General features: G+C 41.6%; 1 protein-coding gene across 1 annotated transcript in view; it reads right to left on the bottom strand.

The window, feature by feature from the left end:
* Positions 1-27148, bottom strand: part of LUZP1 (leucine zipper protein 1) — a 141384-nt gene that overhangs the window by 25371 nt on the left and 88865 nt on the right. Inside the window, exon 2 of the mRNA XM_069223915.1 lies at positions 188-3531. Coding sequence (XP_069080016.1) covers positions 188-3382 — 3195 coding nt within the window. The 5' untranslated portion in view covers positions 3383-3531. The remainder of the gene's footprint in view (positions 1-187; positions 3532-27148) is intronic.

Here is a 27148-nt window from a genome sequence, read left to right as displayed (position 1 = left end):
GTGTAAATACTTTTATTTTACTATTCAAAGATTCTAGTAAAAGTTAAGGTAAAGCCTAGGAGTTGTCTTACAAAACTGTACATTATTGAACACAGCCCATGAACAAGTGTTAAACTATAAGTTAATAAAATGCAATCCTCCTGGTATGTAGTCTTCTTAAATAAAACAAAATATAGTTTTTACTTACATCCAATGGAAAATCATTCCAAGAAGCAGGCCCAGAAGAAGAAACTGGTGATTCACTCACATAACTCCTTCTTGCAACTAATTCCGATGCACTTAAATTACTTTTACTCCTTCTGGAAACCAAATCAGGAGGTGTGTTAATAGAACTAATCATAACACTTGTCCTTCTTGAGTACTGGTCACAAGAGCGCACCCTAGTATGCCTTGTGTTTGCATCTATTAAAGTTTCAAGTCTTGCTGAATGATCTGAGACATCTTTGTTTCGGTCTGCTTTTGTATCCAGCTCACCTAAAGGACTTAAGCTATGCCTTATTCTGCTCACACTGTTAAGTGAGTCATTTGTTTTTGCTTCAACCGAAGGACTGGCATTCACAGCAGAATGACTTTTCCAGGATATTGTCTCCGGAGCAGATTCATTGTTATTATTTATTCTTGCATCTGTAGAGCTCACAGATCTGACACTTCTTGAGATTAAAGACTCTGGCTCATTTTGAAAACCTACATTCTCAGGTTTTGTGGTCTCAAGAGTTATATCACTCTTATTTATGGATATGTCTACAGATGTACCATTGTTATTTGAAATCAATGGGAGATCACTTGAAGTTAGTATAATACTGCTTGTGGAAGTCACCCTTTCCCTTGTTGTTACACTTGTGCTAGATCTTGGGCTACTAGGTTCTGAAGGGTAAATTGTTATACTACTTGTCATTTTACTTGTTAGAGGTTTAGTGCATTTAAGTCTTTCAGAATGTGTGTCGATTCCAGATCCACCCATTATTTCTTTCAAATCTTTTTCAATAATTACAGGTTTAATAATCGCTTTAGATCGTAATGCCTCTCTCGGACTGAAAGAAGGTTTTACTTGTGCACAAACTGGAATAACATCATCAGAGCTATCAACAGAATTTGAATATGTTTTTGCCCACTTCTTAGATTCTGTTTTGTTTTCTTTTTTGTCATTTTCAAGGAAGGAGGTCCTAGCAGTCACTCTGTTTGTTGCAATTTCTCCAGCACAATATATACCTTTGCGTTCAAGTTCAGGTTGAGCAAAGGTCGTGGTTTTCTCCTGTGAGAAATCTCCTACATTCTCATCTACATCTTCTGAATTAAATCTTCCATTTATAAATGCATTTGTTATCATCTTTGACGGTAGTGGTTCCCTGGTGCTGGACAGTTTCCTTGTTTCAAGTCCCGAGTGTACATTTTCAGAACCTTCAGGATCTCGAGTTGAGAGGGTGGTTCCTTGATTTCTTGAATTCTGTAAGTACCTCGAAGAACGAGGCATTGCAGTCTGTGATGTTATATCTAAAGGCTCTGCGTCCTCACAGTTCAAATGCTTGCTTTGTGAAGTCTCCATGGGAGAAGAAGTTGTCACTGTTGTTGCTACAGGTAAAGAGGTAATCGGGGAATTCACTGATTTTTGTGACTGTGTGGAAGGTTTTGAAGATAAAGAAGCTCCATTTTCAAGTGCTGCGTTACTGCGGCTGGATGTAATCGGAGAAGACATCTCTGAATTATTTGTTTGACTTTTCCTACCTGTTTTCTCACTTGCTAGTACAGGCTGCTCCACTATGATTTGGGATTGATTTTGTGTGGAAGAGTAAACCTCACCAAAAGTCCTTGTTGTTTTTTGTGGCCTGTTCTTTGATCCACTTTCATTTAAAGGTTTTGAAGATGTTTTCCATGATTTACTGTTATGCTCTTGAGCAGCAGGTGGGTATCTACTAAGTACAGACGGTTGTTCTTTAGATTTTTTCACTTCACTTTGCAAGGAACCATGAACGTCTTTGGCTGCAGACATATATGAAACAGTTGCTGCTGTTTTGTGATCCACTCTCTTTGGATCTTCAGTTACTAAATCCATCAACCCAGAGGAATTATATGCTGCAGATCTCCTATTTGTCACATTTGTATTAAGGAACTGTCTGTTACTGTGAGACACACTGTCATGATTTTGACTGAGGTCTCTGTTGGGAACCCTCTCCCGTCGGGAATGTGATGGATACTCTTGTGATTTGTATTTTGCAGCATTTTCACTTCTGTTTTTAGGTTTATCATAAGATAATCTCCCAGCGCTAGCAATTTCTTCACAGTCAGCAATACCATTTTCCAATTCCTTTCGTTTTTGAATTTCAATTTTTAGTTTTTCCAGCTGTTCAGTTAGCAATATATTTTTACTCTTTTCACTTAAATATCTTTCATTAAGGACATTATTTTTTGCATTCGTTTGTTTCAGTTCTTCCTCTACAGATTTCAAATGATTGACCCGAGTTTTAAGTTTTTCGATTTCTTGATTTAGATCTTTGATTTTGTTGTCTTCTTGGTTTTTATTCTTCTCATTTTCTGGCACTCCTATTGTTTCATTTTCTACTGATTTTACATAATCCAAACTGCTTTTTCTTTTACTTTCCTTGGCGGGAAGTTTGAATGAAATATCATCTTCAATTCTTAGGTCACTTGATTCTAAATTACTTTTTGTTGATCTTTCAAGAATCGCAGACGTATTTCTAGTTTGATTTGTTATATGTATTCTATTGTTTTGCTCTAATTTTTGTTTTAAGTCTTGAATCAACTTCTCATTCTGCCGCTCTTTTTCAAGAAGTTGCTTTCTTTCGTTAACAAACATCAATGTCAAAGATTTAATCTTTTCCAGCTCTGATACAAACTGTTGTTCAGTTTTATCTATTTTAGCTTCAGAGGCTTCCATTTCTTTTATTCTTGCCTTAAGAACCTCCAATTCAGCGGATAACTTTTTTGACACGTTTTTTTCTTCATTAAGGTTAAGACATAACTGAGTACACTCATTTTTACTTTTACTAAAAGCCTCTTCTAACTTCTCTAGCTCAGTCATTCTCTTTTGAAGGTTTTCAATTTGAGATTTGAGCTTGACAGTAGCATACTCTTCCTCTTCAAGTTTTTCTTTCATTAATCGGCATAAATCTTCAGCTTTTTTTACTTCTTCGTCCTTCCCTTCAATTTTCAGAACCCTTTTCCGTAACGATTCCACATCAGAAAGCATGCTAGAATTACTGCCTTCTGCCTGAATAATCTTATCTTGGAGATCAAGGACCTCATCTTCTGCTTTTTGTAGGTTTTTGGTTGCTTCCTCTAGTTCATCAAGGCGGCGCCCAAGGCTCTGTAGCTTGAATCGTAGATGTCGATTAGAAGTCTCCTTACCACTTGTAATTTCAGCCATTATTCAAAGCAGGTGAGGATCTAGGACAAGGGTTCAGGACACTTCTACTTATCTTAAATTTGCCTTTAACAAAACGTCAATGCACAAGACTGTTATCCTTTGTCGCTCTGCAGTGTTCCACATGCGTGGCAACTATGGACCATCTTAACCTAGACACAAGAAATAAATATCGTGAGTACCAATAAAAGAGATCATATTGTTTATACCAATGACATTTAATACTACTGTAGCACTATGTCTTGTACATCTAACAAATTTGAAAATGTATATATTTTTATTAATATCAGTGGTATGATTGCAATGGAACAATCATGACACATTTCATCTGTATAAGCACTTACTTTTCTTGTATTCTTTATGATGAATTATAATTCATCAGGTAGTTCTTCTGTTATTTTTATTTGGAACGTGTTAGTAACAAAAACATTTAGAGGCACAGAGGGGTCCTGCCACATCCCTTTATACTTTAATTTCTAATGTGTCACCACATTTCCTTGTTCTAACTCTATAATAAACAGATATGCATGTTTTTTCTGGCTGCAACCGCACAATGTAGACCTTTGGCCGTTTAATGTAAAGTTTGTTGTAACCATCACTGCAACATCTCAAATCTTGTTTGCTCAAGGAAATGGCAAAGCTAAAGGCCTAAATAAACAGCCATGCTTTGTATGTTATATGACAAAAACTAATGCAGTGTTCTCCAGGACTCAGAGAGACACTCAGGTACTCCACAAAGATGAAATCCAGTTTCTGCAGGTACACAGACAGTAAAGAAAGACAGTAAAGCAGGGAGCAACAACATACTGTGAGGAGTCTCAAATGTTCTGAAAGAAGAGATATGGGATACTGCTTTTCCATAGCAAGAGAATAATGCAACTTGCATTATATAGATATTTGAAGAAACATAGGGTCCAAAAGATATTCTACACCATCTGATAATGGGGTGGGGAATGGCTGCTGGAGGATTATGTAGTGATGATTTAATGGGAAAAAGAACAAAGCACAGATATGAGATGGAGGGAAATGCAGAGACAATGGTGGGTGACTTAATTGGTGGCTCACATACCCTGTCTATTGCTCCACACATATCCAGCAAGAGAAGCAGGTGGAGGAAAGGATTAGTGGAGCCTAGATTTGTCATTCTGTGTAACCAAACCTGAAAAAACTAGTGAGGTGTATCAGGACCAGAACATTATGAAGTACCCAGACTTGCGCACATAGCAACTATGTTGAGAGAAGACTTGACAAATAATCGCTTTGAAACACAATGTTGCAGTGCTTTGAGTGTTGCGAAAATTCAAAAAAGAAAGGGAACTTAAATTCTAAGAGAAAGCCCCTAGGAACAGGAATGATAAAAGAAGCAATAGTGTAGTCTCCTCTGTCAGAAAACATACATTTATAATTCCAACACAAATCTGGTGAAACATGGCCAAAATTAAGTATTCATATACACAAACCTCAAGAAACCACTGTGATTTTTGAGTAAAAAGAAGCAGTGGGAGATCAGCAAAATCATGAGCCTGACATAAGCATCACGGGGAATAAACATAGAATTAACTGAGAAAAACAAGGCCTTAGTTCTTCATTTGCTTAATGGGATGTGTAGGATAAAACGGATGCCCACTAAAAAAAAAAAAAAAATACATGGACCACTGGATATCAATATTTTAACTCTAAAACAAGATGACTTCTCCATGCAAATAGACAAATGTGTAGGATTACAATTCGCAAACATATTATATAAAAAAAATGAAGAGGCCGAGGTTTGCTGAACATACATTACAGAGAGAGCTCATGAGAAAGAAAATCCCACAAGCCACCAGAAGTACATCGAAACCTTAGTGTGATGGCAATCCAATCCAAACACACTCAGATATGTGCAGAAAAGCTAACAAAAAAAATTGGAGTGGTTAAGAAAGAAGTTGAGTGGCTAGTTTTTGGAGGAGGGATATTAGGCTACAATGGTGGCGAGACAGTACATATTTTATGTACCCAATGATATAAAGGTACTGTATTTTCTGTGGGAGAAAGCTGTAGCAAATAATCTGCATTAGAAAAGGACCCTCGGCCTCAAACTATGCCATGGCACATTCATGGATGAGAGAGAAACATTCCTAGACAAGAGATGGTTTGTTGTTGTAGATACTTGAGGTTTTTACCTGAAAATGTTTTAGAATGTCCTTAAAGCAAGATAAGGACAGAAACTGTATAAATACTACCCTGCAAGCAAAATAAAGAAAGATTGTAATTGTAAGAAAGGGCTAATCCTATTTTTGTGCTCAACCTGTGAGTGCAACTGAGTGTATAGCTCCTGATTCAATGAGACAGTCACCTAGTAATGATCACTCTGGATGCTGAAAAGGAAAACAGACAGCATAGATACTACTTAATTCACAATTCCATACTAAAAAAACAGAACCAATTAAAATAATTACTTTTCCAGATGCTTGTATTAGTATGCTACTCAACAAATGATCATCTAAAGCAGAGGTTCTTAATCTTTTGATTTCCAGGGACCACCCCCCAAATTAAATCACTGCTGGAAATCAGTAAACCCACCTAAACAACTTCTGGAAATTCTACCTAAAAACAATACTCAACAACATGTATACATCAAATATACAAATAATGGAAATTATTTAACTTCCAATTAAAGAATGTGAAAATCTAAATTTTAATGGAAAAGTTGGAGCTTTACAAAATCTAGTTTTAGTCCTAAAATAGGAAGCAATATGCTAGAGTCTACCATAACATTTTGTCTATGTTGGTCCTATGGCATGCTTTCTTTCTTTCAGAACATACCATTGCTGCTTTAAAACTTCTTCACATATACAGAAGGTTTGAAAACTTTTAATTTTGCTTGTACACACACACACACACATTTATATATCAATAACTATTTAAAATAATTTTTAATTTTATCAACGGACATTGACTCCCTTTCTAAAAAGGGGTCGCAGACCCCCTCAGTGGTTCCCAGACCACAGGTTAATAACCACTAATCCAAAACACAAATGCAAATAATTTAACTGTCCCTTTTTGACAGAAGTCTTGGTTTCACTCCTTCTTTCAAGATTCCCTGCCAAAGTAATGGTGAGGGCTGCATAAATACTTTACATGCTATACATTATTATATCCAAATTAATTATAAGTAGCACAAACTCCAATATTTCTCTTCCCTTCGTATGCATGGTTTATTCCAAAACCCTAATTTAAGAAAGATGCTTATATTGGTGGGTGTTGAAATACTGTTTATTGCTAACAGCATGGGATTTCATCACTCTTTATCTGGAGTCAAAATTCTGAATTATGAAGCTGTAGACTTTTCATGGCATTTTTTTTTCTTCAGAATTTGGTATTCAATACTACAGAGAAATGATTTGAGATCTTGGTTAATTTATTGCTGGCCACTCGAATTGGTAAAACACCTAGGTCCTGATTCAGTGTCACAAATAAGTATGCCCTGTGGTATGCTACTTACTAGGTGCGATAAACAGCACCTATTACAAGTTTTTGGGGAATAATATGAGTATTTTGCAGTTTACTGCACCAAAATCTGCATGGTCCAGTAAAATTCTACCAAGTTCGAGCTGCTGAAATTTAACAAAGGGTGGCATATTTAATGCACCCATTAATTACCTAATTCAGTATATACTACCCACTGTGGAAATATGAATTCTGCCGGAGGTTTATGCTGGAGGTCGGAAAATTCCAACCAACTCTTTATCAGGCTTTAGAATATGCAAACATTTTTGAAGAACAGTTAGTTCAATTGTAATGGCTTGTACACAACACAAATTAAAAGAGCTCCCATTTGAATGCATCAGTCTGAACGGAATGATGTACTGGATTCAGATTCTAGTGTACAGTACTAACTATGAGATTCTAATAGCTGTAAATGTTCTATGGTCAATGTGTTTTTTTTTTTTATCAGCAGCATTTTGCCTTTATACAGAAAGGTTATCTTAACAATGCATGAAATTGGCATATCCACACGTGTTCAATTAACTTCAGTAAAAAAAGATTACATTCAATTTGTATAATCTCCTGCAAAATTTCTGGGAAGGTTTAGATTAGGAAGTCATTCTTATGATATGGCTTTATTTCTTCCTCATAGACACTAAGGCTTCGAACATGATAATAAAAGAGTGGACATCGGACAACTTCCTGTTGCCCCTTTAATCAGATCAGATTGTTTCCATACAAATAAACACTCTTAAAAATAAATGCATATATAAACATGTAAAGTATCAGCATTGCTGCCAATTGTTCAAAAAGTTTCAACAACAAGAGCTTGACATGTGAATACCGGTCATTGCTGAAGCCCAAACTAGGCTTAGTCCTGTTGCAGGTTTACAGTAACTCCGAGTAGGGATATTTTAAACCTACAGACTTGATCCTTGCAGACATCATGTGTCAGTATACATGTTTACTTACATCCCAACTGTTCCAATGTCCCACGAGCGGACAATTCTAGTACTACTGTGACCCCAATGGCTATTTCAGTTTTTACTTTAGTGTGTAATGCAAGTAAGAGGCAAGTTCAGCTAAGCTACTTGGTAATATGTTTCAAGATCCAATATTTCTTAAGATTTGCGACAGATATACATTCCTAAGTAGATAATTGAACTACCAATCCCCATTCGACTTTAGCATATCTAGCTGCCAAATCAAGATTGTTTGCATGCTACAAAGCTTTGAGACTCTAGACAGGGCCACTGGAATGTGAAACATGAAATACAAAAACCTGGGCAAGATGATAATATTGCTGAGTGTATGTCTTTCATTTATAGACAATGGTTACATCTGTATCGCTAGGCACCGGATTTTCAGGTTTTCCAATTGCAGTTTCACAGTGCTCTCTAATTAATACAGTCAAATCTCTACTCCCCCCTAATTTAAGATTTGATGAAGTCTAATTGCTACCCAAAACGATGTTCTTTTCTGGTTTCAAATGTCACGCTAGGAAAAGGGAAAAAAGGTTTGATGTGCTCTACTTCATGAAGAGGACAAAAATGTTCTTGTACCCGTGGGTTTCCAATGATGGTGAACACCAGTGATACAATTGCCAAGCAGACAACTGAAACAATGGGCACTACTGCACAGCGGCTCTCTTCCCTCTATATACCATTTCTTACTGCTACATGATATCTGCTCAGAGTCTGTCTGCAATATCAGTTTTAGGCTGAGGAGTTCTAAATTATATTTTTTCTTTGATCTTTTCTATTGCTCTTCAAAAACTGGTCTCAATATCTCTTCCTGCGACTAAGATCAACATCTCTGCCTACGAACAAGGCCTGGATTATCACACATTTTTCTGAAATTTAACTCCAGCAAAAGACTCTTTCACCCACACACACTCAACTTGTGGTATCATTCTCCTCTTGCCTGTGTCCCTTCCATTTCTCTTTTTAATTCTTCTATTCGAAACCTGGGATCTTGCACCTCTGCTGGCCTTGGTAAACAAATTGTCGCTATCATCTTTCTGATATCTGTAAAGCCAAAACACTTCTTCCTTTTAACTCTCTGAAATGGCTACGCCAACAATGGTGCTTTAGTACCTCAAATACAATTCACCTTTATGCATAGGTATGCATAAATGCATTACAATTACAATACAGTCTCTGTTAGACCAGACATCCTTGGCGTGGTATTCCTCCAAACGTTTTGCCTTCACTCCGCTCGGTTTACTGAACATGTTCGGTTTTGTTGACGGTAGGACCCTGTGCACTTTACCCCTGCTACCAGTGATAAAGTGCTTGTGCTCACATCCTAAAACATGATAAAACTGACACATTAAATTTACTTTTAAGTCCCAAGTAAATGGTAATATATGTACCAAGGCCTGTAGGTGAAGTGCTACTAATGGGAAGCAGCACCCACTGCACCACCCACTAAAGTCGCACTGTAATATATGTCTCAGGCCTGCCTCAGCAGTCTGTAGTGCAGCTTTAAACAAGGGCTGCCTGCCCGGTCACTGACAAATGCAGCTCACACCTACACCTTCATGTCCTTCGTTACCCTAGACAGTTTGAGAAGCCAAACCCAGGGAAGAGGGAAGGTTAGACAAAGAAGTCATTCCCCCACCCACAGGCAGTCACTGGATATACGAATAGCAACTACTGGCCTTCTCACTAGAACACTCCTGGACCTGTGGAAGATTCAGAAGAAAGGTTGTCCTGCTGTTTGAAGCAGGAAGACTGGTTCTGCTTGCCTTGATTGGAGGTTCTCCATAAGTAACTACAAAGGCCAATTGGTAACCTCCTGTGTGAGCTACAGAGACACAAGCTCTCAGAGGTCTCTCCTGCAACAGCCCAGCTGACCAGCACCAACTGGACCTGCCCAAGCCCTACTGCTAGCCTTTGCTGGATTGAATCCTGATCCCAAGGAGGAGCCCCTCTAGGTACTGGACCCCTGTCTGGCATCACCAGGCATCCTGCCTACCACAAAACTTCAAGTCCTGAGCTCCAGGTAAAAATCTAGAGGTTTTTGGGCTATTCATGCTTGCAAACGGACTCCTTGCATTGATTGATAACTAACTGCGATGCTAGGCTGATGCGAATTTTAAGTGCCAACCTGCACTTCGCACCCGCCCTTTGTGCCAATAGTGATATCCCAAATTGACCGCCAATACAAAGCTCCAAAGATGACTGGCTATTGCCAAACAGCGACTTTCCACAAAGCCTGACCCACTCTTCATTCTGACAATGGTCTCTTTGTGTCAACTGGCAGTGTGAAGCGCTCCTGCAGCTCCCAATGTGGACTGGGACTTAGAGAAGGTAAAACTCTACACAGACTCGGACCTAGTCCCTGTATCCGACCCATGCCCCATCACAGTCAGCCTGAATATGTGACTCTGACCCGGTCCACTGAAACAAAATAACAGCAATTGGCGCTTTGTGCTTTATAGCGCTATTGTTACCAGAAACCTTCAAAATTCATAACTGCAGTTGTACTCACTGGATTTTTGTTCATTTGGTGTCCATTTTTTTTTATTATTAACTCTATTTTTATAGATCGGTTTGGGATTTTCCTTATGTTGAGTTTTAACTTAATTATTGCATAGATACTTTTACATGTTGCCTTTAAGTTAAGCTTGACTTCTTTTGTGCCAAGTTACATGAGGGTTGAGCACAGGTTTATTTAGTGACTTTAGTGGTTCACCATGAAACAGGGTTTATTTTAAGTGGGGCATCCACCGGTTTAAAAAATAACCGAATATCTTACACAATCCATTCAGAATTAATGTGTATGTCTTCTATTCTCCACCTGCCCTGTCCACCACCTATACTACAGGCATACAATTCTGGGGTTTCTGTTTCAAAAGCAGTGTACATTTTAGTTTCTATGTGTTGTCCCTGCAGAAATGTCACGTTAAAGAAGGGTTAGACTGTGTGAATGATTTATTGCACTAGCTTAACGAAATCAAAATAGATTGAATTGTGACTGACATTCTACTAAAATATAATCTTGCACATTATGGACTGTATTTTTGATCAGTATTGTAAAATAATAAAATATGTTTAAAACAACAAGATAGCATGACCAATCTGATAAAACATTGGAAAAAAGCTTGTCGTTTAGAGAAAGCAGATGTCGCCGGTATAAAACTCACTGACTGGAATACCACTAAAACCAAGGGTGGCATTAGCCTTTGCTTTGCCTTTACATCTTACTTACCCTTCAATTGTAGTCATCATTTCTCTTCCTGGATAATTAAGAACCTGCCTAGTGTACTCCACTGCCCAGTCACACGACCTTCCATGCAGTTCCTAGACTGTCCTATTGTATACTTCAGCCATGAGTCATACAGTTTGTGTACAAAATCGGCAAAATCTGAACTAGTGTTTCTCTCCTAGCCCTCATCCTATAATCCATATGTCAATAGGCCCTTTTCTATGCCTTTAATGACGAAGTTAACCCTAAACCCAGGATTTCCTCTTTCCCAGCTTCTCAAAGATACACCATGTTCCAGGAACTGTACCTCTCTAATTGATAGCTACCCAGAACTCCAGTGCTTGCTTAATTTGACTCAGTGTTTTCTCACAACCTTGGTCGGTTTCTAGTATCCTCTTGGAAACTCACTCTCTTTCCTCATTTGTCTATGTTTCGGCTTAATCCAAGTAAGAGACATGATTCTTGGCAAATATATACATCCTATATGCAGACAGGTTCGAGCCTGAAGCACCAGGGCAGGACGAGCCCGATATCACTACCTTGGAAACCACAAAGGAGACAGCCTGAACAGGGGAAGTGAGAACACATGGCTAGGTACACCACTAAACAGAACAGGTCAGACCAAAAAAAAATAGCAGAAACGAATTATGATCTTGATGAAGCTAATCTAAAACCTAAAATCCTATCCAATTAGCATCTCATCTCCACATTTAACTAAAGAACACCAATCCAAAAATTAGAGGTCAGCTTATGCCACTATTTGCCTAACAAAACAATCACTTGTGCATCACACAGGATAGGGCACTTCACCAAGCAATAGAGTACAGAGACTGACGAGACCCCATGTGACAACCTACACATCCACAGCTGACAATGCCTATGAAGGGGCCTGTAGACTGTGCGCCCCCATTGTAATGTATCAAGTATCATATACGAACTACAGGTTTGGACTGCGGGTCACAAGAGCCATTCCCAATGGAACTCAGCTCAGAGAAAAAGATACACTTATTCCATTCCACGGTCTGCCACCTGCCTCAGGCTTGCTTAAGGACACCCCCACAGAAGACTCTTGTGAGCAAACCTGCAATTGCAGACAAACAATCCCTGCTTCAAGAAGTGCCAAGAGGTGAAGTAATTGGCTAGTGTGCTTTCTACAAAAACTGCAACATAAACTAAGAAAATTGGTGTCTGGCTCCGGGTATCCATTTAGAGCACTGGTTCTTAACCTTTTCATTTCTATGGACTCCCACTTAACCTCATAGTGGAACCTGGCAACCGCCTTCTGAATCATTTTTGGAATCTGTGGGCCCCCATTGAGTCATTACTAGAATTTGGGGCCCCAGTCTTCGCAATTTTGATGAGTGATCAGCAAAACAATATTCAAAAATATGGCATCAAGCATATATGTGTGTATATATATATTTATATATAAAATAAACATACAAAATATTAACTAAGTAATTAAACAAATATACTTAAATAAAAATCTACATTTATTTTAATGGGAGGGTTGGAGCTTTTCTGAATTCAACGGAGGTCACCAATCACCCTTACTATATTCTGTTTGGTTCCTGGGAGAAGTAGAAGTGCATTAATCTGAGGATTAATGTTTAGACTCCAATTTAAAATTCTCCAGATTTACAGAACGTTTTAAGATTTTCCATTTTGCTTCTTTACTTATGTACAGCTTATTAATCTTTGAATATCATTTATTTTTCTATGCAGTTGCATCCCCATGAGTAGGTGTTTCAGATCATCAGGGGTCTTTTGACCACAGGTAGTGAACCTCTAATTTAGAGTGTTTTAATAGCTATGGGACTATTTATACACATGAAATTTAAAGGACTACTGAATGGATGTTTTCTGTGAATACAAAAATATTACCTGGACATTAACATATAGCATTTATGTTTAAAATTCGCAGCATCTATTCGCCTTTTGTTGTGATTTTTCCATAACACTGAAAACATACATGCCCATGTTACGCTAAATGTTATGCATGTTCAACTTTGATTAGTTATTAGAATCATACAAGAAAACTGTTAAAGATGTAAAACAATTCTTCAAATTTACAAAAGTAAATATATCACCAAGAAAATCATGTTGGTAATCGATAAAGTATAAAGTTTGCCTTAAATTTTGAGGACTGGCAGAGCAATATATAGCAGTTACTAAACCACCTGAGCTGAGTTTCCTGTAAAGCATAAAGAGGAATTTTAGGTACTAGCCTGAGTTTATAATCTATTTTGCATAATTTATGTTATGTTCCTAAAATCTGTATGGCACACTTCTATCATATGTATTTTCCCCAAGAGCTACTGGATTACGAGCAACCTTTATTGTGCAAGCTGGTTTGATGTCACTGTGTTTCATTCGAGAAAATCTGTCTGACCAGTTTATTGTTCAGCAGAAGTTGCTCGTCTAGGACAGTGCATCACTGTATGCTTCCAAGATGTGTGGTTTTACAGTTAGAGGGTATTGCTTATGCCTGGACTAAGTGGTAGCCTTAGATGGTCAATCAATCTGAGCATAAGGAATAGCTTTTCTCCGAAATACCTGGTCTGGAATTATTTTTTACTAATCCACATGCTGTCGATTTCAGCTGGAAATTGTGATTAATATTCTCCTTTTTTAACTCTTGAGAAATCAATGCCTGAAGACTTCGCTAGAATTAGAGAATGTAATCAGGCAAACTAGAGTGTCATACTAAAATTCACTCTGAATTCTCTACACTAAACTTGAAATATACTCAAGAGTTCATCTTCCGGTTTCACAAAAACACATTAATCACGCCAAGCAGTACAAAATGGCTGCATATTACTTCACAGAATCTTTCTAACAAGAACGTTGTGACACATGCAAGTGAAAATAAAATCTTATTTAATGAGTGAGCTCGCCTTTTGAATAGGATTACACAATTACTTAAAAAGATTAACAATAATTACTCATGAAGGAAGAAGAACAATGGTAGAACTCTAAGAGGCGTGGGGAAAACTCTTTGGAACAAACATCTTCAGACTCTTCTGCACCAATGAAGCCACCATATTCAAAAAAGGGCTTGTACAATTCTCTTTTCAGGGAAGATGTTGGCTGTAAATTAAATGTGATTGGACACACCTACCTTTCACAGCAGACATTCTTACCTGCAACCTATCGGTCTACAAACAAGATCTAATCTGCGACGCAGACAACTTTGATGAAGGCTGAGTTATGCTGTGGATCTTATAGGTGGTGTATCAGCGGCTCAGCAACCATATAGGGAAACCTACCAAACTCAAACATTTCGGAAAATTAGATGCCTGAGGGAGTCCAGGGAGGTGTGACTTGCATGGATCCCCCAGTGTTTTCTTACCCAGAATCCTCAGCAAACCTCAAATTTAGCTAAAAAAAAAAAAAAAAAACATTTTTCCCACGTCTGTGTGGGATCACTGCACCAAGACCACCCAACATTCCCCTCAGTCTCCTGGTAAAAATGATATCTCACTTGTGTAGGTGGGCCAAGTGCCTGTGACAGGGAAGAGCCAAAAACCTGTTGAAATTGAGGGGGAACCAAAGTGAGTACAAAAAGGGCAATTTGAAAAAAAATAATTTTTTACCTGACCAGTGGGGCAGAATTTTTATCAGTATAGATGCGACAATGCTGGGGGGTAGGAATTTTGTGGATTCCTGCAGATTCCAGAAGGTTCCTGGGGTAGACCCTCTGTAAGGGAGCAACCTACCCCACTGTCAGATCATTTTCCTATGTGTAATTCCTTGCAGGGGCCTTCCAGGATACCTACCTCAGACGCCCCTCCACCCTCAGACTACCCCCCCCCCCCCCACACACCCATTCCCAGGGCCAGTGCTAGCTTCAAGAACCTTGCACATGTGCGGGTGGTTGGCCCTAGGGACCAGCTGGCAGTGTCCGCTTGCCAACCCCGCATCCCTAGATGTTGTCTTTGATTCCTAGCCAGCACCCATTGAAGGGTCCCATTACCTTGGTGTCCTGCTCTAGTAAGATCATCAATCATGGTCTTACCTCGCTTGAAATAAAATAAGACAACAAATTTTCATGACTGATCAATTTACGCTGTCAAGGAGAAAAGTTTTGGTGAGTAGGTAACAGTCAATGCAAGGAATAACTAAAGGCAAGTGACCTGGATAAGCAGAGCAAAAGGAAAGCACACAAAGAACCAGTCAACAGCCCTGGGGAGGTGGGTGGGTTTTTGCACTGGGACAGCTGATGCAGGGTGTAGGAAGTTGGCTCTGTATGTGCTATTTCAAAGTAAGGAATAGCATGCACAGAGTCCAAGGGTTCCCCTTAGAGGTAAAATAGTGGTAAAAAGAGATAATACTAATGCTCTATTTTGTGGTAGTGTGGTCGAGCAGTAGGCTTATCCAAGGAGTAGTGTTAAGCATTTGTTGTACATACACATAGACAATAAATGAGGTACACACACTCAGAGACAAATCCAGCCAATAGGTTTTGTTATAGAAAAATATCTTTTCTTAGTTTATTTTAAGAACCACAGGTTTAAATTTAACATGTAATATCTTGTTTGAAAGGTATTGCAGGTAAGTACATTAGGAACTTTGAATCATTTCAATTGCATGTATACTTTTCAAGTTATTGACAAATAGCTACTTTAAAAGTGGACACTTAGTGCAATTTTCACAGTTCCTGGGGGAGGTAAGTTTTTGTTAGTTTTACCAGGTAAGTAAGACACTTACAGGGTTCAGTTCTTGGTCCAAGGTAGCCCACCGTTGGGGGTTCAGAGCAACCCCAAAGTCACCACACCAGCAGCTCAGGGCCGGTCAGGTGCAGAGTTCAAAGTGGTGCCCAAAACGCATAGGCTAGAATGGAGAGAAGGGGGTGCCCCGGTTCCGGTCTGCTTGCAGGTAAGTACCCGCGTCTTCGGAGGGCAGACCAGGGGGGTTTTGTAGGGCACCGGGGGGGACACAAGCCCACACAGAAATTTCACCCTCAGCAGCGCGGGGGCGGCCGGGTGCAGTGTAGAAACAAGCGTCGGGTTTGCAATGTTAGTCTATGAGAGATCAACGGATCTCTTCAGCGCTGCAGGCAGGCAAGGGGGGGCTTCCTCGGGGAAACCTCCACTTGGGCAAGGGAGAGGGACTCCTGGGGGTCACTTCTCCAGTGAAAGTCCGGTCCTTCAGGTCCTGGGGGCTGCGGGTGCAGGGTCTTTTCCAGGCGTCGGGACTTAGGTTTCAGAGAGTCGCGGTCAGGGGAAGCCTCGGGATTCCCTCTGCAGGCGGCGCTGTGGGGGCTCACGGGGGACAGGTTTTGGTACTCACAGTCGGAGAGTAGTCCGGGGGTCCTCCCTGAGGTGTTGGTTCTCCACCAGCCGAGTCGGGGTCGCCGGGTGCAGTGTTGCAAGTCTCACGCTTCTTGCGGGGAGATTGCAGGGTCTTTAAAGCTGCTCCTCGAAACAAAGTTGCAGTCTTTTTGGAGCAGGTCCGCTGTCCTCGGGAGTTTCTTGTCTTTTTCGAAGCAGGGCAGTCCTCAGAGGATTCAGAGGTCGCTGGTCCCTTGGAAGGCGTCGCTGGAGCAGAGTTCTTTGGAAGGCAGGAGACAGGCCGGTGAGTTTCTGGAGCCAAGGCAGTTGTCGTCTTCTGGTCTTCCTCTGCAGGGGTTTTCAGCTAGGCAGTCCTTCTTCTTGTAGTTTGCAGGAATCTAATTTTCTAGGGTTCAGGGTAGCCCTTAAATACTAAATTTAAGGGCGTGTTTAGGTCTGGGGGGTTAGTAGCCAATGGCTACTAGCCCTGAGGGTGGGTACACCCTCTTTGTGCCTCCTCCCAAGGGGAGGGGGTCACAATCCTAACCCTATTGGGGGAATCCTCCATCTGCAAGATGGAGGATTTCTAAAAGTTAGAGTCACCTCAGCTCAGGACACCTTAGGGGCTGTCCTGACTGGCCGGTGACTCCTCCTTGTTGCTTTCTTTGTTCCCTCCAGCCTTGCCGCCAAAAGTGGGGGCCGTGGCCGGAGGGGGCGGGCAACTCCACTAAGCTGGAGTGCCCTGCTGGGCTGTGACAAAGGGGTGAGCCTTTGAGGCTCACCGCCAGGTGTCACAGCTCCTGCCTGGGGGAGGTGTTAGCATCTCCACCCAGTGCAGGCTTTGTTACTGGCCTCAGAGTGACAAAGGCACTCTCCCCATGGGGCCAGCAACATGTCTCTAGTGTGGCAGGCTGCTGGAACTAGTCAGCCTACACAGACAGTCGGTTAAGTTTCAGGGGGCACCTCTAAGGTGCCCTCTGGGGTGTATTTTGCAATAGAATGTACACTGGCATCAGTGTGCATTTATTGTGCTGAGAAGTTTGATACCAAACTTCCCAGTTTTCAGTGTAGCCATTATGGTGCTGTGGAGTTGGTGTTTGACAGACTCCCAGACCATATACTCTTATGGCTACCCTGCACTTACAATGTCTAAGGTTTTGTTTAGACACTGTAGGGGTACCATGCTCATGCACTGGTACCCTCACCTATGGTATAGTGCACCCTGCCTTAGGGCTGTAAGGCCTGCTAGAGGGGTGTCTTACCTATACTGCATAGGCAGTGAGAGGCTGGCATGGCACCCTGAGGGGAGTGCCATGTCGACTTACTCGTTTTGTCCTCACTAGCACACACAAGCTGGCAAGCAGTGTGTCTGTGCTGAGTGAGAGGTCTCCAGGGTGGCATAAGACATGCTGCAGCCCTTAGAGACCTTCCTTGGCATCAGGGCCCTTGGTACTAGAAGTACCAGCTACAAGGGACTTATCTGGATGCCAGGGTCTGCCAATTGTGGATACAAAAGTACAGGTTAGGGAAAGAACACTGGTGCTGGGGCCTGGTTAGCAGGCCTCAGCACACTTTCAATTGTAAACATAGCATCAGCAAAGGCAAAAAGTCAGGGGGCAACCATGCCAAGGAGGCATTTCCTTACACAGGGAATCCAGAAGAGGGCGGCGAGTGGGAAACAAGAAGACCCGCTTGCTGATCGCGGCCCTCTTTTAAGGGAGGGGCTGATAGCATCAATCGTGTCCGCAGCTCAGGAAGCACTTGAAGTACTTCCTGGGCCGTCCTGCCCAATCCCCCAACCACCATGATCTTAACTTGGGGCTAGGGGATGCGTTGCACCCCCGCCCCCCAACGAGGAGCTCTTGGCAGGCCTGTGCATTTGCTAAACTGGATATAGGTAACTTTCTTCTTGAACTAGAAGGATAAATGAACTTGGGGAGGCACATAGTGGCAGCCACTGTTTGGGAGCGAAATCCATATACTCCCAATAACATTCCTATCTGAGGTATGGGGGCACAAACGTCATTGGGGAGGTTTCTGGTAGAGGTACAGAACCAAGGGAAGCCCTGGATTCATGGAGTACCCTGGAGTATCAAGGTAGGCACTGCCAATGAACATGTTGGTGGACAAAGGACTGACTCATTGGCTGTGGTGTTAGGTGCTCATGACCTTACATAATTGGTAGGAATACGATTTTCCCACCTAGGAAAAGACAGCTGGGGTGCGGTACTCTGGCACTCACTGGACAGCGAAAGGCTGCCTTTCTCAAGAACTGGTTGTTCAAGTTGCCTTTACTATGTGAGAAAAGGGCATAAGAGGATCTGAAATAGACTCTAGCACATCTCTTCTTGGCACAGTAACAGTGAAGTCCATAAAAGTCCTTTAATTAAGTGATTTCCGAAACTGGCACATCTTTATACATACATCCATTCTTGTTGACAGGTCAGACCATTTCCCCACTTTGCTCGCTTTTGTTGACATCTAACTTCAAAGCTTATCTAAGACTGAAAAAGTCCCATAGCAGTCAAATGTAACGGACACAGATTCTAACAATTTAGGCTCTATTCTCTGCTCTCACACATGGGCTAGGGTTCCCACTACTGACCATAGTGAGCTAATTAAAAAGTACAAGGATAAAATATCCAACCTATGAAGAAATCTTGCTCTAGCCAAAAGCTTAGAAGAAAATCCCTATGTGCTGTTCAAAAGAGACGGATGAAATCTCCTCTTCCTCCAAACCTGCATCCATGCATAAGGAATAAAAGAAAAACTTTCATAAAGCACCTTTTATATTACAAGGTCTTTATGGAAGCAGGATATCAGCCAAAAAGCAGCAGATGTACCATCCGCCCTATTTAGAGCGCGTACCCCCTATGTGCACTATGAATAGGGTGGACAGGACCACTGTTGCTTTCGGCAGGTGACCCACATCTGCCAAACTCTAAATAAGATCACAAGTATTTGTTAGTCTCAAACTTCAAAATGCTAAAAAACGATCCAAATAGCTTTTTGAACTCATACATTATCAAGCACAGAAAGTCCATGCTCCATCAACTATAGTTCCTCATTGCAATGACCTAGACTAACACTTAACTCACATAAAAGTAAAATTAGAAGATCTAGGACGACAATGACCTTCTTGCCCCTCAATGAGACCCTGAGAACATTCTACCCACCATGCAAGGATTGTCATCATGTTGATTGATGTCATGATGCCTCTCTGGCTGGAAAACAAATTTCACTCTAATACCAATCACGTTGTTGGATACTTTAACAGTAGGCCAAAGCATTCTCTATTAAAAAAATATATATTAGCTACTGGCGGTCGCCAGTAGGTAGTTATAGTTAGGACCATTTTTTCCATAGACAGAGTGTTTTTTGTTTTACCAAAAACTTTGGCACTGTTTGACAAACCTTCACAAATTTTTCAAAATGTGTACTTTGGTCAGTTCAGCTGCTGTCTTGAAAGTTTTGGGGTGATCCGTTAAGCGGGGGCTGAGAAAAAGGAAGGGGATCCCAAAACACTTTTTCCCCGTTCTACGTCAGTAGGATTTTTCAAATTTTAGGCTGAACGGAATTACACCAAATTTGGCATAACGCTAGCTCTTGGTCTAAAAACCATGCTTTTTGTGATTTGATATTACAGCTTAAAACATATAGATATCTAGGGACGTTGATCCTCTGCAGATCCACCTGGCCCCGTGCCGATATCGGATTGTCTGCCAACACTTCAACAAGGAAGTGCTGGCAGCCATCTTGGGTCTTGGCTTCAGCAGAGTCCCACAAAAAAGTGAAACAAAAAAGAAAAAGAAAAGGGGACAGGGTAGGGTCATCCTGAGCCCCTAGCCTTGGTCTAGGGGTCCCTCACCGATCCAGCCAAAGCTAAAAAGTATTTTATTTTTAGATGTGGGGAAAATCCCCAGATTTTCCTGACATTTAAAAAAAAAAAAAAGGGTGATCTCCCGCCCTATTCTTTTGCCCCTGTGTGGGCCAGGTCCTGGGGGCATTGGAGGCTTTAAAATGGAGGGAGGCACACAGGGTTACCCCTCCTATGGGCTTGTATTAGTCCCAGGGACTGCCAGTTCCCTGTGGTGTTCAGAGAGAACACGTCTTCCCCACGCAACCCCAGGGATCTCCACCTCCCTGGGGCAAAGATAGAATTGTATCCAGATTGGCCGCACTTCCCCCTGCCATCCCGGGAACCACGACCTCCACAAAGCAAAAGTAAAAGAATGAAAAGGGTCCGCTGCGGACCCCCAGCCCAGGGGAACACCACCTCCCTGGGGCAAATACAACGTTGGAGGAGGGCTGCTCCCCCTTAGCGAAGACAAACATGGCCCTGGGACTGCCACTCCCCAGGCCTGGCTAATGCTATGCCCTGGGGTTCCTTTCAATGAAAAAACATTGAGTGGAGGACCATCATTTCATCAAGTCGCCATTTTTTAGTACATCAGGTAGAGAAGAAGAGTAAAACTTTACATTGAGTTGGTTTGCACAATGAGCCAAACACTTTGTATTATTGAATCTGTGACAGGGACACCTCTTCAACATTATATTGTATGTCCAGATCATAACAGCCAAATCAGTTCCCCAACATCTTGCAGAATTTACAGGGACAACCTCTGCTCTTATAGGTTACTCTCTCTGCTGCCATGTAAAGGTCCATGCCGGTTTTCTATTCAGCTATTCTAGGTTTTTCAGGGGCTCCCCAGTACATGGCAAGTTCTTGCTTTGCAATCATCAGTCTGAGGTTACAAAATATTAGTTCCATTGTCAGGAGGTCTATGTCCTTAGGTATGCCTAGGGGCGCAAACCTAGGATCAACTGGTATTGAGGTCTCTAGTACTTTGCTCAGTTCTAGGAGTATTTTTGCCAGTATATGTGTATAGTGGGACAAGTCCATAGCCTATGGCAGGAGTCTCCGTAGTGCTCCCCACAATTTAGACAACTTGGAGAGGCCCTCGTCATGCACTGCTAATTAGTCCACAAATGACAGCTGTGATAACATCACTGATAATATCACTGAAACATCTGCAGTAATATTAATGATCCGATAACTGTGCTTGGCGGGAAGTGAGTTATTAATTGAGGGCGCGAATTATAGTTACTTGAAATAACTAACTGTAACAGCTGAATTTTGCTAGTTTTGTGCGAGTAAATTCAGAACCTAACTATAATGTCCCTGAAACCTTTGGTTTTTTAAGTGGATTATATAGTTACAGATACATACACAAATGTCTATCTGATAACCTTGAAAACTACAGACCTGTTACAGGACTACCCTTTCTGATTTAAGTCTTAGAGAATGTATTGCCACAAATTGAAGAAACATACAAGTGAAAACAGTTACTGGCACCAAAGAAACCTCCTTCCTCAATATTACAGAGGGCTCTTTACAGATCTCTTCATGCTAGTCCTCTTTGACCTATCTGCAGTCTTTGATGCCATAAATAACATCCTACAACACATTTTATGCAACAGATACGGACCAGGTTGAAAGCACTCCTGTCCATCTAAAGACTGTGCATGAAACAATTATCTTGGCAGGGCTGAGGAGCCTGCAGGTGCTTCAGGTCCTTATGGCTCCTGGAAATGCAGCACTTCCCTTCTCCCCCAGCAACATTAATAAAGCACAGTAAGTCTCCTGTGTGTTTGAATCCATAACCCCAGGAGAGCTTACCATTTTCTAAAGCACTCCAAGCAGGAGCTGTATTCTCTTCAGCTGGAGTCCGGGGATACTTTGTTGTGGGTTCTAGGGTTGCATATTGTGGCCATAAAATAAAGATTCAAATACATGTTAATCGTTTTATTAAGCCTTGATTAAACATTGCCATGTGTGAATATAAAAATATAAATATAGACTTGATTATAATAATTGGTGACTTTTTGACAAAGACAATTAATCTCCTTTATATATGTTGATGTTCTGACGGTTTATATATGTTGATGTCCTGACCCACTAATACAGCCAATAAGCTGGCTTTTTATATTTTGGTACCATTAGGTAACTATAACTCACCACCCCGCCATGCACTGCTAATTGCCCCATTTATTACAGCAACCATGTCATCTTTTCTAACATCATTGATAATGTCACTGCAACATTTGCTGTAAAAGTATTCATAAAAAAACTGTGCATGACAGGGGCGCGGGTTATAGTTACCTTAGGGCACAAGTTATAATTACTTGTAATAACTAACTATAACAGGTGAATTTCAATGGTTTGGTACTTTAAAATGTGAGACTAACTATAACGTCCCTGTAACCTTTTTAGTGAAAACACACACACACTCTACATACACGATATACACATATTTTCACTAAATAACAAAGGTTAAAGTGAGGCTATACTTAGTTCACAATGTCGGTTGCAGCATAACATTTAAGACTAAGAAAATGGAAATTCATCAGTAATAGTTTAAGTAACTACAACTCAAGCTCTTAGCAACTATAAGCCGTGACCCCACAATGCACAGTGTTGTCATAAATGCAGTAATTTTAGATATCATAAGTGATGCTATCAATGCTGTTACTGAGTAGGTCATGAGTGATGTAATTTGTGATGATATAAGCAGTACACAGCGATGGCTCCAATTATAGGTAAAGCATTTTTTTTCTGTTGGCTCCCTGGCCAGCACCCACTGTGGGCACCAGTGGGAGTTGGTCACTTTTAATTTAGTGAGTATCCCAAACCAACCAGGAGCACCCATCTGTCAAATACATTGAGGGCTGCAGGCAAGGAAGAGAAGGAAATGGCTGCTCTCGCCTGGTAGAAGCATTACTGCTCCCACCAGAGGTGGGAGACATAGATAGAGCCCCGGAGAATGGAGTACCTGGGGTTGGGGGAGAGAGGACCCCATGCCCCCTGCATTAAATGGCCAACGACCCCAGGGGTTTTGCTCCCAGGGACTTTCAGAAGGCTCTGGGAAGGTGGCTGCATGCCCCCTCCCCATTTAAATTGCTATCAGCCACAGGGAATAGGGTCCCCAGGGCCGCCAAAGAAAAGTGAAGAAATGCTGGTGTATCTATTTTATAAAGGTCTAAGCAAAACAAACATTGCTAGTACTCTGCAAAAAGAGCACACAAAGTAATTTTAAATCACTTAGAGGTAAATTATAAGCGTGTTATGTCCACTGCTGTGACCAGTTTCCAAGGAGAAGCATGTCAAAGAAGAGGCACCTTAGTAGCTGGTGTGTGTTCCTGTGAAAAGGCTAAAGATCCCTCCAGAACACTACTGTGATTTCTTGGAACTGTGAATGTAAGTTCTTTTGAAAGTGAGGTGTGATTATCAATGTTGCAGTGGGAGTTATCAACAATGGCTTGGTCTCGGCATGAACGGGTGGTGCAGACCTAAAGATATATTTATTACACTTTTTTGCATCAACTACGGGTATTCATTCTTTGTGGCAGGGCCTAAGATAATCTGTCATTAACATCACTCCGTTAGTCCACTAGATATCCAATTTAAATGTAGATGTGTCAATGGTCATGGGAGAATCTGAGAGGCTTCTTGAGTTATTTTTCCCTTACATCTACAATCTAAAGGAAATCTGCTAGGATTCGTATCCATGTTCATTTCCAGCATTGTGCACTTAAATCATTCTGTTAAATGTGCACTAGTTATTACCTGTATGTTTTTCTCTCTAGTACCCTCTTTTCTTCTGCCTCCTAATTTTTTGCACAAAACGTTGGTCAGCTTATCTACCTGGAGCTATACATAAGAAGGTACTGCTAATTTAGGTTTTTATTAAATTTAAATTATGTTTAACACCCAATTAATTTGCACAAACTTTCCAGAGGGGTGGAACGATTAGATCCCATTTCCCTGCATACCATGTACTGCTGTACTTGGTTTCTCACCTGCAAAGCAGCTTAGTCTCACTAGGTGATCTTTGGAGCAGGTTCAGTATGCTTACCTGGCACCTTTAGCATCCCACCCGTTTTTTGGTGATCACTGGCAGAAGTCAAAGGGTGAATAATAAATTGAAACCAGAAGACGTCTCTGATCCGAGAACTTGGCAGGCATTTCCTCGGGTGCCCAGACCCATCATGCACTTCACCAGTTAGGACTGAAGCTGCTGAACCCCAATATACATTACCTGCCTTTTCCATCCCTATGTACTTGGGTGTATACGCGTTTGGTGCCACTATAAATATGCCATTTACTAAAATAGCAGTATTATCCTCAATTTGATAAGAATTCCCACTATATATTCCCTTGAACCTGGATCGTCTTCAAGGACTCTGCCACTCCTGTCACACGTTATTCACTCATACCCACAACAGCAGCAAGAGTGTGTGTGTCAGCTTCCTTATCAACAAATACAACCCTCAGTTAAAACTCCTTCCTTCCACCTTTAAGCACCTACGTCATACTTTTCAAAGCTTTTATCCTAATTTATCATACTCCTGGGGAAATCATACTGTAGGGGAGTGAATTATTATGTAGTGAGGCTGGTTAGCAATACTTTATGCAATATTCCCTCAGTGTCCCAAACTAGGTCCTTTGGATTCACAATACAAAAATCCTTAGCTCAGTCCTGGTAGGGTGGCACAGAGCCATCAGGCATTACTAGAGGAATATGTGTTAAACATTTCAGAGTACCAACATAGGTGATAAGCAATTGACACGAATCAAAAGAAATCCAACACCAATTTATAGAAATACAGCAGATTTTTATATAAATTTAGACACTAAAACAAACACAATCAGGCACGTATAACCAGAGTTATGGATTTGATAGTGAAACAATTACGTTGCGATCAATGGAGAAAACAGGTAGTGACAATCAAACACTTAGAGGTTGAATCCAGTGGAATCCACTGGGGGTTAAGGTGATGAGAAACACAGGACCAGGGTTCAGCAGTCAGTACAATTTTACCTGGCTTATGAGGTCTGAGTGCAAAGTTGTCCTGGATGTCCTTGGTGCTCAAAACAGGAGTCGTGGTTGCTGGAGAAAAAAACAAAAACTTGTGACACTCGGTCACTTGCAGGTCGAGTTCAGAGGAACCCACTGGAAGTTAAGTAGGGGTGGGTCCCTGGACCAAGGTTCACCAGGCAGTAAAACATTACCTGGCACGGTGAAGAGTGGTCCTGGCTGACCTTGGTGCTGAACATGGGAGCTGCAAGTGCTAGATTTAGCATTCAGGCGATGCAAGAGGGGAAACAGATGCAAAAGCTATACAACGGAGTACTGAGATTGGTAGCTGAAGGTGTTGCGGGGTTCCCTCGAGGTGCAACATTGAGCAAAGGTGGTGATGGCATGGCTGGCCATCAACAAAGCTTTGCAGCAGCAAACATAGTGTATGGAGACTTCGACATCCTGGAGTCCTGGAGAAAACAATACTGGCTTCAAACTTGCTGGAGGGCTGGACTACGTTTTCCATAATGCACTGGACTATCTAAATTTTGGGCAATTACTCAGTGGGTCACATGGCCAGTGATTCTTTGGTTCCAGTGGTGTGGAGGTTCCTGCGGACTACAGGGGACTAGTACTTCTAGCCTTAGGGAGTTCTGGTGTTGCTTTTGGTGCTCCGAGAAGTTCCTCTTACTTTGACACCGGTTTCTGGTCCAGGACAAGTCGCAGTTGTAAGGTGGCTGCTACAAGTGCAGAGTTTTGCGCCCTTTGTTCGTGCAGGTTGTGAAGGAACTGACTTGGGTCTCTTCTTTGTCCGTGGGCATAAGTCCAATCAGATCTGAGGTTCTGATGCCAGGAGTGCCCCATAAATCCTTGATTTAGGGGCATTAATGGTGTGGGTGCAAGCGGCAAATGGGCAATTAGCTCCAGCGGCTAATTTGCCCCTGAGGTGACCACATTCAGGGGTGTGAGTCACCTTTTCTACCCAGAAACCTCTATTTTGTCACTTTTCAAAATGGCAGAACCCATCCTCAGTTGCAGAGACAAGGCAACCCACCTTAAAGGTGTGGCTAACCTTCTTGGGGTGTAAGCCTCCTGACTACCTAATTTTCCCACCTGCCCGGGAGCAAATGTGCCAGGGGGTAGGGGGACAGCATACTTGCATATCAGAGGCGGTGTGCCCTTTGCAGCTCACTGCATTGATGTGCCACTTCAGTAGCCACCCTGCCAGGGGGGGAAGGTGACACCTCCCGCCCAGTCAGACCTTTGTTTCTGACTCCTATTCACATGTCCTTGCAGGGGGCTCAGAATCCTCCCTTGGCGGCAGCAGTTGCAGGCTGTCAGGTGAGGCACAGGAAACGGTAGGGCAACCAGGTGGGCAACGTCCAAGGTATCCACCTGGGTACATGTCGCATTAAATCAGACTTCGAATGAGAGTTGGGTTTAATGAGAAGTTGTTTTGATACCAAAAATGATAAAGTTCAGCGGGGTCATAATGGAGCTGGCAACCTCGTAATGACCAGGTGATGTCTCATAATAGTCCATTGCCCGCTGACCCCTTATAGTAGCCTTTAATGGAAAAGGTCATTATGGGGTATTTAAGCTTGCACTTACATGCCCACACTTTTAATATAATGCACCCTGCCTCTTGGGCTCAGGAGGACCCCCTTAGGCATGGCTGGCATATATTAAAAGCAGTGCTTAGACCTTGCCACACATTGTAAGGGCAAAGTCGAATTAGAGCCATTTGCCCTGTTCCTGCAGTCTGCAATGGCAAACCTGCTGCCATAGGTTTACTTGGGTCACTCAAGGTGGCACAAATAATGGTACAGGCCCTGGTGACCCCGTTAACTCCCATGCACTGGGTACCATTGGTACCATTTATTAGGAACTTATAAGGATGTTAAAGTCCTTGCCAAATGAAGATACCAATTCACAGTCGTCATATTTAGGGAGAG

Source organism: Pleurodeles waltl, chromosome 3_1, assembly GCF_031143425.1.
Source record: "Pleurodeles waltl isolate 20211129_DDA chromosome 3_1, aPleWal1.hap1.20221129, whole genome shotgun sequence".
In the NCBI taxonomy this organism is placed as follows: domain Eukaryota; kingdom Metazoa; phylum Chordata; class Amphibia; order Caudata; family Salamandridae; genus Pleurodeles; species Pleurodeles waltl.
This window is presented reverse-complemented; position numbering and strand designations above follow the sequence as displayed.